The sequence below is a fragment of the Acinonyx jubatus genome, chromosome B2 (assembly GCF_027475565.1).
Source record: "Acinonyx jubatus isolate Ajub_Pintada_27869175 chromosome B2, VMU_Ajub_asm_v1.0, whole genome shotgun sequence".
NCBI classification, from domain to species: Eukaryota; Metazoa; Chordata; class Mammalia; order Carnivora; family Felidae; genus Acinonyx; species Acinonyx jubatus.
The window spans coordinates 70,435,847-70,449,269 of record NC_069385.1 but is presented as its reverse complement, the minus strand read 5'-3'; the positions used below and the strand labels follow the sequence as shown (position 1 = coordinate 70,449,269).

At 46.1% G+C, this 13,423-nt stretch overlaps 1 protein-coding gene across 8 annotated transcripts in view; it reads right to left on the bottom strand.

Moving 5' to 3' along the window:
• The window catches only part of BACH2 (BTB domain and CNC homolog 2), a 354,258-nt gene that overhangs the window by 12,586 nt on the left and 328,249 nt on the right, over positions 1–13,423 (bottom strand). For all 8 annotated transcript variants that reach the window (XM_053222463.1, XM_053222465.1, XM_053222467.1 and 5 more), the window contains one exon: positions 9,229–10,818. In XM_053222463.1, coding sequence (XP_053078438.1) covers positions 9,229–10,818 — 1,590 coding nt within the window. The remainder of the gene's footprint in view (positions 1–9,228; positions 10,819–13,423) is intronic.

Below are 13,423 nucleotides of genomic sequence, written 5' to 3'. Positions count from 1 at the left end.
GCTCAGATTCACTTAATTCTTGTTCACGTTAGCGTCTGCTTTAGGTGGACCAGCAGATGGCGCTATAAACCTAAACTTTCTACAAAGGGCCAGCCCTGCGCTGTCCAGTGCAAACAAGAGATGTGATTTTTCCATTTCCAGTAGCCACATTAAAGGAAGTAAAAAGAAACATCAGAAATTAATTTTAATAGTATATTGAATTAAGCCCAATAGGCCCAAAATATATTCAACATGTAATTAATATAAACATAATTGAGATATTTCACTTTTTTGGCACTAAATTTTCAAAACTGGAGGCATATTTTGCACTTAACACAATTCAGAACTCGGCACATCTCTAGGGCTCGATAGCCACGTGTGGCGTGTGGCTACTGTGCTGGACGGCACAGCTCTAGAAGGTGGAACAGTCTCGAGTGAACTTGAGTCACCAGAAAAACAGGAGGGTCAGGGTTTAATTGATCAAAGTAGTTTAGGTTGAAGAAACCAACCCCTCGTTAATATTCAGGAGCTGCAGTGTTATATCTGTGTTGTTCAGGGAAGTGAGACGGAGATCCTTGATTCTGAGCTCAGGCCTTTTCTTTGATTGCATCAGATGCCGGAAGATGAGTCTAGATGCTGGCATTTATGGCTAGTTAATCCCTATGCACAAAGGCGGTCACACTACATGACTTTTCTGTGGCTGGATACAACTGCTTTGTCAGGCTGCTTCAGAACCCTGAGCCTGCCGGACGTGGCATTTGCTGAGGGTTCCCGATGGGGTCCTGATTCAACTTTCGCGTGGTGAACTCTGTGTCCCGTGACACCTGTAAAATTTGGGCCCAAGAAAGCAAAATCGCAACAGCTCACATTACACCACTTTCAGCCCAGCCCTGCTCTGACTGTGGAAAGGCAGGCAGCCAGGGAAAGGGCTTTGTCCATGGGTTGTGTTTGCACAGGGCTTATCATGATACGAAGAATGTTTGATTTCCTTTTATATCCTTTGGATAACAAACAGACACTCCAATCCTGGACAGTGCCTGACTCACACCGGGGTCTGCCTGGTGGGGACACGGATGTTTCCACACCAGGCAGAAGCCTTGTTTGCACAGCAGAGGCTGCTGTGCTTCGGGGCCTCGTGGAGTCCCCCCTCTGTTGACACCAAAGCCGGTCTGCTTCTGCTCTAAATCCTGTTTACTTACTTATTTCCAGAAAGAATACGTACCTACAGCTCAGGCCACAGGGAACGTCAAAGGCCTTCTAGACTAAGAGCTACTGTATTTAAAATCATCCAGACAACAAATGTAAAACACCAGGGAAACGGGACAGAGGTTGACAGGAAAAGGGAAAATCAACAATGCTCGTTTCAAAGTCCTTGAAGCAAAAGGTCCTATAGTTTCAGCAGAGCTGTTGCAACTCCGGCTGCTTTTTAAAGAGGTCAAAGGAAAAGAAAATAGCGATAGACCTTCTTCCATGTGGAAAAACAAAAAACAAACAAAAAGCCAAAACCCAAACCCGACCACTCTTGTTTCTTTTTAAAAGGCTCTGTTACCCCTCAAGCAAGGGAGATCTTGTGCTGTCTCCCAAGAGGGAGGTCCCCAAGCATTTTGGGAAAGCGCAGTGGTAACTTTGCCACTGATATTTGTTACTTTCGGAGTAGGAAGTAAGTTCCAAGCCAACGGGCATCTTCCCTGGGGATAAAGAGCAGCCACATCCCCTTATGGAGTTGGGAGAATATATTCCACTCTCAAGCGTGCATGCACCAAACACTCCCTGAGTAGGGCTCAAAAGTCAGCTAGTACCACATGGGCTTTGAAGGTTCAGACACTTCGAGAGGGAGGAGGCCCTTCTCCCTTTCTTCTGGCAAATTCTTATGACCCAAATAGGCCCGATAGGGCTTAACATCTTATTTACTGTCCCTCCACACACTTATTCTTCCAGGATTTTATTTTACTTCTCAGCAACAGTTTCATTGTCATTCACTGGACCCTTCTGAAACAGTGCATAACACCCACCCTAAAAGAGGAAACGTCCTGCCAGGTCCCACCGCCACTTGTCTGAATGCTCGCTGGCTGCACTTATTTTCAGCCTATTGCACACACAGGAGGCTAAGCATATCAGACATCTGAGGCTAAGCAGGCTGCACAGAAGGGGAGGGGCCCATGGGACTCTGGGTACTGATTTCTCATAGGTGCTGCCCATCTCCACCTCCTACCCGCACTGTGGTTTTCAGGAGAGACTCTGAAAGTCAGGGGCGGTCACTGAGTCAGGGAACCAAGGGCCCAACAGGGCAGCACGGGCCTGTGCTACGGCTTGCATCAGTCTGCTTCTGCTGATTTGCTACTGAGTCCTCTCTGCCCTCTGGAGCACAAGCAGAGGGACAGGACGGAGGACTTCCCAGCCCAACCCCTGCACTGGACTGCTAAGCAGTGACCAGAGTGCAGTCAGACCTTCTGGGGGCTCCAGTTCTCGAGATGTCAGTGAAATGGCGTGCTGCAGTGTGCTGAGGGACCTCTGGCCCCAGGGGCCGGCAAATGTGGGAAAAAGCTATGACATCTAGATGGTAAATAAAACCTAAATCCTCCTCCTCCAGGGCCTGAGCAGGGGAGCTAGGGTCCTGCGGTCCCAGCGCCTCCTCTCGCCCAACAGGAATCAACTGCTCCTCTTTTCTTTGTACCGACAACCACCCCATTCTGTGGCCCAAACCACCATCCCCTTGCTCCCATTTAAACAAAAATACCATTAAAAATTACATAAGAAATATAACTTCTTGCAGAAAATTCAAATATGGGACAAAAGAGGAGAAAAGAAATCCCACCTGCAAACAGTGACTGTCTTGCTCCCGGGGACTGCCCTGTGATCTCTGTTTTCCCTGCATCTTTATTACAGGGTTGCAGGCGGACCACAACCACCTCATCTCACCATGCCTCTCAGCACATTTCCCTGGCCTGGAGCTGCTGGGTGCTCATGGGAACTACTGGAGAGGCAGGACAGAGATGCGAAGGTTGTAGGAAAAGCTGAAAACAAGCATTTCCTCTAGAGATCCCAGCCACAGCTGGTTTGTGAATCTTTTTTCCTATCTCTTTTCTTGGTTTTACTACCCGATGTTGGAAATACAAGCTGCAGGAGTCGGATAATACTAACAGTACCCCGAGGCTCAAAGCCTTTAACACCCACGCTCTTACAAGACCCTCAGATCTCTGTACACCGTCAGGGGAGGAGGCAAGATGCCCACTGGGCTGATGATTCAGTGCTGTTGGCAGGGGGACAACCAGATCCATGCTAGGCAGACGCCAGTGACAGAATCTCCCCTCTCGGCTAAGAAATGTTTCCTGAACAATTGTCCTTCCACCCTCTATTCTCATGGTCCAGTTTCCAGAACAAACGCAGGACACTTGGGATTTAGTTGTACTGCAATTAATTAGCTGTGTGACCTCAGGCGAGCCTTTCATTCTCTCTGTCCTAAAGTTCTTTGAGGAGCTGTGAGTGACAGGAAGATAATACATGCCCTACTTAGCTTATAGGATTGCTATGAAGAATCAAATTGGATAATACATGGAGAAAGTGCTTTGAAAAGTCTGAGTCGCCTGACAAATATGAGGTATTATTAATTCTGTTTACTAGCCCTATCTTCCTTTGTCACATGGTTTCTTCTTCCAGACATACAGTATGCTGTGCAATTACAGATGCTAGGAACGTCTTTCTAGACAACACAAAAACATCGTTTTAATTAGAGATACAGCTGACTTCTATGCTGCCTAGCAAGGTTTCTTTTAATTAAGCAGACCAATCACAGGCATTTAAAAAAAGATGCCTGAATCAATGAACCACAAGAATGACTGTAAAAATTTTACATACAACATACGTCTGGAAGTTGGCATGTGGGTAGAAATGTCAGTGTCAGATACAGGCCTTCCATTCTACTACGTGTCACACACGATTTTTCCCTCCCCCGCAAACTGCATGAAAACAAATGTACACACATTCAACTCTCACACACTTTTATCCCTCTTGAAATGAAACATGTTGATAAAGCAAGTCCAACCAATAAAAACTTTTGGCTACGCAAATAAATTGCCTTTCCAGTGCTTCCTTACCAAAACTTACAAGTAATTAGACATGTGTGTGGTATAAACCCATCTCACGAAGAAGGCTACTACCTGGAAAATGCTTGTGGCTTTTCCATAATTTTCAAATTTTAAAAATGAACCTGTGAACCAAAACAAGATACCATTTCACATCCACTAGAAGGGCTATAATAAAGAAGATGGACAATAACCAAGTGCTGCTCAAAGTGTGGAGAAATAGGAGCCTTCATACACTGTTGGCGGAAATGTAAAATAGTGCATTTACGTTGAAAGACAGTCTGGTAGTTCCTCAGAAGGTTAAACATGTAGTTATTGTATGATTTAGCAATTCTACTGCTAGGTACATAATGAAGAGAAGTGAAAATATACGTCTGCAAAAAACTTGTACACCAATGCTCACAGTAGCATTATTGATAATGGCCGAAAAGTGGAAACAATCCCAAATGTCCAACGTCGATCAATAGATCAACAAAGTGTGGTATATCCACAGAGTAGATTATTATTCAGCAATAAAAACGAACAAAGCCCTGATACATGATGTACCTATTGGTACATCAATGGCAAGAATGAACCTCGAAAACGTTATGTTCAGTGAAAGAAGTCAGACACAAAAGGCCACATAGTGCAAGATCCCATTGTTATATCCAGAAGAGGCAAATCTACAGAGATAGAAGGCAGATTAGTGGTTGCCTGGGGTTAAAGGGAGGACAATGACGAGTGTCTGCTAATGGGTATAGTGTTTCTTTTTGGGGTGATGAAAATGTCCTGGAATTACAGCGATGATGGTCACAAGCCTTCGTGAATCATTAAAAATCCCTGAATTGTTCATTTTAACAGGGTAGATTTGATGGTGTGTGACTTGTAGCTCAATTAAAATAATGGCCTGGTGTGAGATATACATAAATACAATTTAAACATTATAGAAATACATAGAAATAAAATGTTCCTTATACTCCTCCCCAACTTTGCTTCCTAGTTTTATCTTGTTCTCTACACTGCCTTTTTGTTTTGAGAGAGACCAAGAGCGTAAGCATAGAAGGGGGAAAGGGAGGGGGTGAGACAATCCCAAGCAGGCTCCCTGTGGGGCTCCATCTCACCACCAGGAAATCATGACCTGGGCAGAAATCAAGAGTCAGATGCTTAACCGACTGAACCACCCAGGTGCCCCTATACTGCCTTTTTAATACTATGTAGATTCATGAAGCAAACTAGGACCTTGTTATACACATTGTTTGGTTACATTTTTAAATATGACCTGTTCATTTTTTCATCATAGGAAATAAGAAAAAAAATTCCCAAACTGACTTTTTAATATAGCACACCCAAAAGTCACAAAGAAAGAGATTGAGAACTTGACTACGTGAAACTCAAAATTTTCTATACGCAAAAAGAATTGCCATAAAAATAGAAAGAAAGAGTAGGAGAAAATATGGGAAGCATGTCTAATAAAAGGTTAATATTCCTGTATTAGGGATTAGGGATCCTATAATTTGGTTTAACGACGAACACCACGAGAGAAAAATGGGCAAATGTGTGAACCGGCATGTCACAGGAAGGGAAATATAAATGGCACATACCCAGAAGAGAAGAGGTCAACCTCATCAGCGATCATTTTTTGCCAATCGGATCGGCAAAAATTAAAAGGACTGGTAACAGCCAGTACTGGCAAGAACAGGGGGAAAAGGATATTCATAAATTGCTGAAAGATATGTGAATTGCTACAACCTTCTGGGGAAGTAGTTAGGTAGTATTTCACAAATAAAGCACAACCTTTAACCACTTATTGGATTCTAACCGACAAAAATAAAAGCACCACTACTAAATATGTTCACAAAAATGTTTATTGCATCAATGTTTATAAGAAGGGAAAAAACTGGAAACAACTGAAGCACTGGACTGTCTGTTGGTAGCTGACAGCTGAATAAATTGTGATTTATGGGGCCCATGGATACTAAAGAAGTATGTTTTAACCCTATGTGATTGGCGTAGAGGCGCATACATAGTAGATAGCTCTGTGAGAAAAGCAAGTTGTTGAGTAATTATACAGTAAATGCCATTAAAATAAAACCCCTAGAGACAGGAATATGTGTTTGTATCCTGTTATAGGCACAGAGAAAGCCTGTTAAATTTGGTATGTTAGGGCCTGGGCATGCTGTGTTTGATTATTTCAAAAAAGAAAGTAATTTTAAAAGATGGTGGTTGAGAAAGGACAATGTTGTGCTAATTTGAGCTTTCTTCAAAGCTGGAGACAGAAAGGATGAGAGAAGTCCGTGTCGATGAGACAGCATAACTAGAACACCTTACAGGTTATAAGGAGTGCTAATACTTTTCTTCTGATCTATCATTTTTGGCTCCTTGCAGAGGTGAAGGAAGAGAGGCTGGGAAGGAGCCTGGCCCGTCAGACTGAAGCACTGGACAGGTGGCTGGCCGGAGGTGAGAACTCTTTGTTTGGTTTCTGACTGACGTGTCTCCTTGGGGCTCAACTAGAAGAGAAGTCACCTGGACATCTCACCAGAGCAGATCAGGGCAAAATCAGACCAATAAATGTTGGCCTCTTCTGGATCAGTTCAGTTCAGGAAAACGAGTTACAATCCACATTGCGTATGACAGATTTACCTTCAATGTTATTACTGGGGAACACACTTCCACTGGGGTCAAAGTAACTCCTGGAAGCTAGTTATTAACTCAAAGAGACGCAGTCCTGCTGAGTCCCTGAGACCTAATCTCTATTCTAGGAAAACCAAAATGTCAAATTGGGAAAAACTTTAGCTGTACTCTAACAACCCTGTCTAAAATGCCCTTCTGAGAGGGACTAGATGTGATTCCTGAAATGGCAGTTTTGGTAAAGGTTTCTTCTTTCAGTATTGAGAAATGCAAATAATCTATTATTATTTTTTGGACAAGTAAAAATAAAAATATTTTTAAGGCGGTGGTATTTTTCTTTTTTTAAAATAAAGTTTATTTATTTTGAGAGAGAGGATAGAGCATGAACGGGGGTGAGGCAGAGAGAGAGAGACAGGGAGAGAGAGAATCCCAAGCAGGCTCCACACTGTCAGGGCACAGATCCAGGCAGGGCTTGATCTCGTGAACCATGAGATCATGACCTGAGCTGAGATCAAGAATCAGACACTTAACCAACTGAGCCACCCAAGCGCCCCTAGCGGTGGTACTTTTCAAGGGGACACTAATCCTGTTCATGATATTTTATAGGTTGAATGAATCATCCTTTTGATTGATTCATTTAGAGCTGAGAAGTTCTAAAGGCAGACAAGTGATGTGGCCCAGACACACAGGAAAAATACATGTGCTCTTGTTGGTGGCATTTGATTTAAAGAAGTGACTTTAAACTCTCTTTTGGGACATGAGAGAGACAAAAGGAGATTATCAGAAACTGACAGTTCCTAGAACATATGCAAATGTCAGGACAACATAACCCTTTTAGCTTCACGGTGGGGCTCCCCTTAAGGGAGCGTCAAAGACAAAGACATTTGTCCTTTTCTCGAGACACCAATCCTTGGCAAGATAAATCATTCTGCTGATGAACTGGACCCAGTGACCAGGCTTCTGCAGCAGGGGCATTTATGAACAATGTCAGGGGAAAAAAGAAAACCTCACCTCGGTTATGATCAGAGAAAGAAATGAGTGAGGGAAGAGAGAGCATAAAGTTTCCCTGTTTTCACAAGAACTCAGTCCTCTCAGGTCAGGGGCACAGGCACAATCCTCCACCCCAAACCTGAGGGGATAGGTGCATTCAGACAGGAAGAGTTCCCATCTACATTTCTTTTCTAATTTTTAGCAAAATTAAATCCTTTCAGTATGTTTCTGTCTTTCTCCATTTTTCCCAGGCAGTAACAGAAGAGCAGGGACCAGGCTAGCTAGCAGGACGAGGAAGTGACCACAGGGCATCTCTGTAGTTGGCACAGGGAGCTTTGGGATCTATTTTCAAAACATGCCCTAAAACCTCATGTGCTCCTTGCCAATCTCGCAGAGGCTGAATAAGCCGCACGTGGCTCTGTGAAAAGGCCCCTCACCCCGTGTGGCATTTCTGCTGTCTGGTTGGGTTAACATCCCTGCTCTACTAGGGGCTCCTATCCAGGGAGCGCAGACGCGAACCGAGGGCACTGGCCTAATGAGGACCATGCTTCATTTCCTCCTGTTGCCTTCAGATAAGCAGCTCTGAAGCGGGACTTCTCACTGGGTTTGCTCACGCTGCTGCTCCTGAGGCAGGTCTGAGACCCGGGTGGCAGTCTCAGGTTGGTTCCTTGTCAATCAGCCAGACATTGCTAGATCATGACATGGGCTCCCTCAGACCTTTGCAGGGGCCTCTCAGGTTACGGCGGGAAAGGGGAACGTACGGGGTGTCTATTCTTTTCTCTCCTTAGCCACGTGAGTCTTGCCTACGATGTGGCTGGTGTTGTTCCTGCTCCATCCTCCAGCATTGGTAAGACGGATGGAGCCTTGGGAATTTTTATCTATGAAGCACTCTGCTTTCCGGGTGGGCAGAGACGGGTCCTCAACTCCACTACTCCTCAATATGACTTCTCGTCATTTGTGGGGAGTTTGGGAAAGGGTATGTTACTCAGTTATGTGTGACTGACTAGGGTGCTTCTGCGGTGACCCTGGGACCAGGGTGGATGGTGAGCTGTCCGCTGCTCACCAGTGGACAAGGGATGGTCCCAGGGTCTCCTGTTGACAAGGAAAACTTAAAGGGTGCCGGGAGAGCACCTGTTACTGAGGGTCTGTCTAGTGTCAATCAGTCAGTTTTGAAAGCGATTCTATATTTTCTTTCACACTGATGGGGTGCAGGACGAAGATGAGGCTGAGGACTAGGGTATCCTTTCAAAGCAGATGGAGAAGGAGAAAGGGAGGTGGAAGGGGGAGATCTGAATATCTCAAGCTTTCATGCATTATACTTAACATTTTTTTTTTTTTTCTGAGCAGCTTGCCTCTGTTTGTTGAGTACTGAGATCTACATCAAATTTCAAGTGCCTTCTAGGACAAAAGTGGTTAATTTGGAATGACTCTGAAGCATCCTGCCTCTGTGGATGGGGGAGGCAGTCCCTTTACTGGGACCTTTAATCTGGAAGTGGTGGGGCAGCAGGTAGAGTCCAGGTAAAGGACCGCAAGAGTGGACCACATGCTTGAATTTATGCGGGTTCCCTACCTCCTGGCCCCTGTCCTGCACAGGACACGACTCACTGTCTGCTTCCGAGAACGATCCGGATTCGTCGCTGGAGTTGGTTCCATAAGACTGCTCACATTTAATTTGGGGTCGGACTTGGTTGTACATTCCATCTCCCATCAGGCCTGGTTCCTGATGTTCTGTGGCAAGGAATCTGGCTCCCTGGGAACAGGGCGAGGAGGAGAACTCACAGAGAGGGAGGCTGCAGGGTGAGCCCCCACTCCCGTCCTCTGCGTAGGAATAGGAAGAGCACGAGCTGGAGGTCCTGGTCCTGGTCTCCAAGGGGGGCGAGCGAGGGCAGACTTTGATTGGCACCGGGCAGCTAGTGTTGGGCCGTATCCTTCCTGGCAAATGGTCAGCCATCAGCCCACCGTGGGAGTAGGCCTGTGAGCTGGGGAGGGACTGGCCAGCCCCCACCCACAGACCCTTTGGCACCGGCTCAGAGAGGTCTTTGTCCAAACTGCTTACCCCAGAATATGAATGCACCGCAGTGCTCACTTGGTCACAAGCGCTCGAGGAGAAGATCACACTTCTCCGGTCCAGCTCTCCTTCCTGTTTACAGAGAGCCTCCAACCCAGGCCCCTTGAGGGGCGACCCCATGGTGAAGTTGGACACGTCCTTCTGGCCCAGGTGGGGCTGTCCGTAACTCCCCGGGAAAGGGGTGTAGTCAGTTTTAAGGTCACCCTGAGTGATCCCCTTGTCAAAAGGGCACGCTGAACTCCTGGCAAAGTGCTGCTGAGAGGTACCAGGCAGGCCAGACAACTCCACACTTTTTGTTATGAACAGAGACCTTAAGCAGGAGGGGGAGGACACACTCCCGGATCTCTCCAGGCAGGTGGCCCCGGCAGGGGGGGCGGGGGCGGGGGCAGGGCTGGGCTGTTTCCGGTCCATTTCGACGTCCCCCGCTCTGTCCTTGATGTCAGGCTCATCTCCGGACAGGCAGAGCGCGATGCTCTCTTCCTCGTTCTCTTCACTGGGTGGCTCACTTTTAATCTGCCCCATGGCAAGCCCCGGCTTGAGGCTGTTGCCAGAGTTATCTTCACTGAATGTGCTTGCAAAACCTGAGGTACTGTGTGATGATGCATTATAGACATTCTTGGTACATGCAAGCTGGTATTTCTTGTATCTGGGGTACTGCCTTAACGCGTCCTTCTCGGAGCTCTCCTTGCTGTCGGGCGGCACATCGGACTCGGGCAGCAAAGCTTCTTCCTTCTCTGCTACTGGGATGGCAGCGGCCTCAAAGCTGATGGGGTCTGGAAGCATCTGGTCCCTGGGGCAAGCCACCTTGGCCGTGTCCGAGTCCATCGTCTCCTCCTCTTCCTCCTCCTCCTCCCCCGCGGAGTTCTCACGGTCCTCGTGCGCGCGGGGGCACGCAGCGTCCTTTCGGCACACGAACAGGCCATCCTCGCTGTTCAGGAGCTGGGTCTGCAGGAAGCTGAAGCAGGAGTCCTCCAGGTTATGCATGCGCAGGAACTCGGCGCAGCGGATGACCTCGCGGATGTTTTCTCTGCTGAGTAATAGCTTGGCGGTGTAGGCAAACTGTAACAGCGGCCCGAAGCCCCTGGCTGTGACCTGCAAAACAAACAGGGAAATTGCCGACGTTACCATCAGCACCGCTATTGTCCCGAATCCCTCAACTGAAGCAAGATAACCAGACAGTGCTAATGTCCCAGAATAAAGACTGCAAAGGAGCAGTTAATCTCGTACTGGGTCAGCAATGATTCTGCTTCCAATAATTAGTGCCTGTCTCGTGCACGCCTGGGCTCCACTTCATCACCTGGCACACAGAATTGAAAATCACCAGGGTCAAGTGGCTAAACAAGATGACAAGGGGTTCAGTGTTTACGCTAATGAAATATCCTGGCAAAAATGCACGGTAACAATGGGAAGCCTATTAATTTCCCTCCCTGTCAGTGCTGTGGAGAGCCATTCTACATAAGGAGTGCTGTGACACTTGCTGATCACTTGACCCAAAGAGAGCAACAGAGTTTCCTTGTCAACTGCAAAACTGGCAATATGGCCTGTTAAAAACCGAAAGTCTACAGGGGGTGAAGAACAGTGTTCCCTCACTTAAAAAGTTACAAAGTGGCATTAAAGCAATTTCTGTCTTTCTCATTCATCACGGTTTCTGGCTGGGACTTTTCAGTCATCATGTCATACCTGATCTTGCAATGATACCAGAGACAATGACAATCTGAAGTGGTGTTCTCAACAAGAACTCAACTCCTGGCCCATAAAGAATGGGGGTTACAGAGCTAAACAAATCAGCTGTCATTTATATGGTTGAAGTTTGCTGAGTGGCCCAGGACACGGGCTATTCCTTTCCTAATCATAAGCAGCCGCTTTGCCATGCAGCTGTCTTCTTTCCCGACAAATCTTCAGAGGCTCAGCCTACTGTCAGGTGCTCCTCATTTCTTTACATTTTATAGATTGAAAATGTGCTATTTACGCACAGTTTTGCGTATGCACACACACCCATCACAGAGATTGACTTCAACAATTAGAAACGCATGGCCTAAGGCAACCTGTTTTTTCAGATGGAAGTGGGTCAGGGTGTTCAGGGAAGGCTTTCTCACCCTACATGCCAAACCTACATGCATCTTCTAGGTTCCTGCAAGTGCTGCTGACCCCATAGCAAGGAGAGGCAGGTCTACGGATCATGTGTACAAGTCAAATGGACACAGTAATCATGGGGTCCTTGCTGGAAGCTGTAGTAACAGTGATTGAAAGATGTCTGCTAAGGGAATAAGTGCAGAGCAAGCTGAATTGGCAAGTTCTGTAGCTGACTTCCACGTGTACTGAACTCACTGCAGCACACAGAGCCAAAACTCTGGTGAGGACTCAATCCCTTGTTCAATATTCAACTTGGACATCAGCTTCTCTGGGAGCAATCTCCAACGTCTTAGAACAAGTGATATGAGCCTCTCAGCCCCATTGCCAGAGTGAGGAGATGTCCTGGGTTGTCCAGGGCAGCACTGATTTTTATATGCTGCATTCTTTCCAGTAAGGGGAATTTCTTATATATATAACTGAATGGGATTTAATTTTTTTATTAAAAAATTTTTTAAATATTTATTTTTAAGAGAGAGAGGGAGACAGAATGCGAGGAGGAGAGAGGCAGAGAGAGGGAGGAAGACACAGAATCTGAAGCAGACTTCAGGCTCCAGCTGTCAGCACAGAGACTGACGTGGGGCTCCAACTCACGAATTCTGAGATTATGACCTGAGCCAAAGTTGGATACTTAACAAACTGAGCCACCCAGGCACTCCGAGAACTTAATTATTAATAGTTTTGAAGGACTTGAAATAAAATTCCAAATTAAAAAAAAATCTGTCAGATGAGTCCAAGATATTTGGTGAATACACACACACACACACACACACACACACACACACACACCACCACCACCACCACCACCACCACCACCACCACCACCACCACCAACAACAACAACAACAACAACACATGACCGCTAGACCCACATTATAGTTCCACAAGGACAATCATTGCCATCTCACTTTTATTATACTTTATTGGGTCTGTTTCTACCATAAGACAGCAAGCTCCTTCAGATCAGGGATTGCTTCATTTCTCTTAATAACTCTGCATCTAATTAGGGTGTCTAACATAGTAAACACCTGGTAAAAGCTTGTATATTACCGGAATGTCATAAGTCTAGCTGGGCCCCTAACATACAATTACAGGTACAGAAGGTAAGAGCACAGACTGTGTGCTGAGTGTTGTCTCAAATTACTTTTGGAGCAAGACACTGTGTGAACCCATAAACCACACCAACCAGACGATCAAAGGTAGGCAACAGTCCTTATTTGTCCTATCTCCTAGTACTACTATTGAGAAGGAGCTTCTCTGACCTACCTTTGTGTCCTACTAAGCTGACATGGTAATAGACTCAGCAAACGTACCTACTATATTTCCTCCAGGAACCTTTCAAAGGGAGTGCAAGGCAAGGAAGTACATATTTAAAAGTAACCAAGGGAGGCGATGAATGTCACATGACCCATTTCTTCACTGTAACAGGACTTCACCACAAAGAGAAGAATGGCATGATCAAGGCAGAGTTGACCCCTTCATAAGGCAGCATTTTCTGCTCTGCTCCCAGGGAATGTGCCAGTTGCTGAATGGATAATACACATCTCAAGTTTTGGTAGATGTGCTC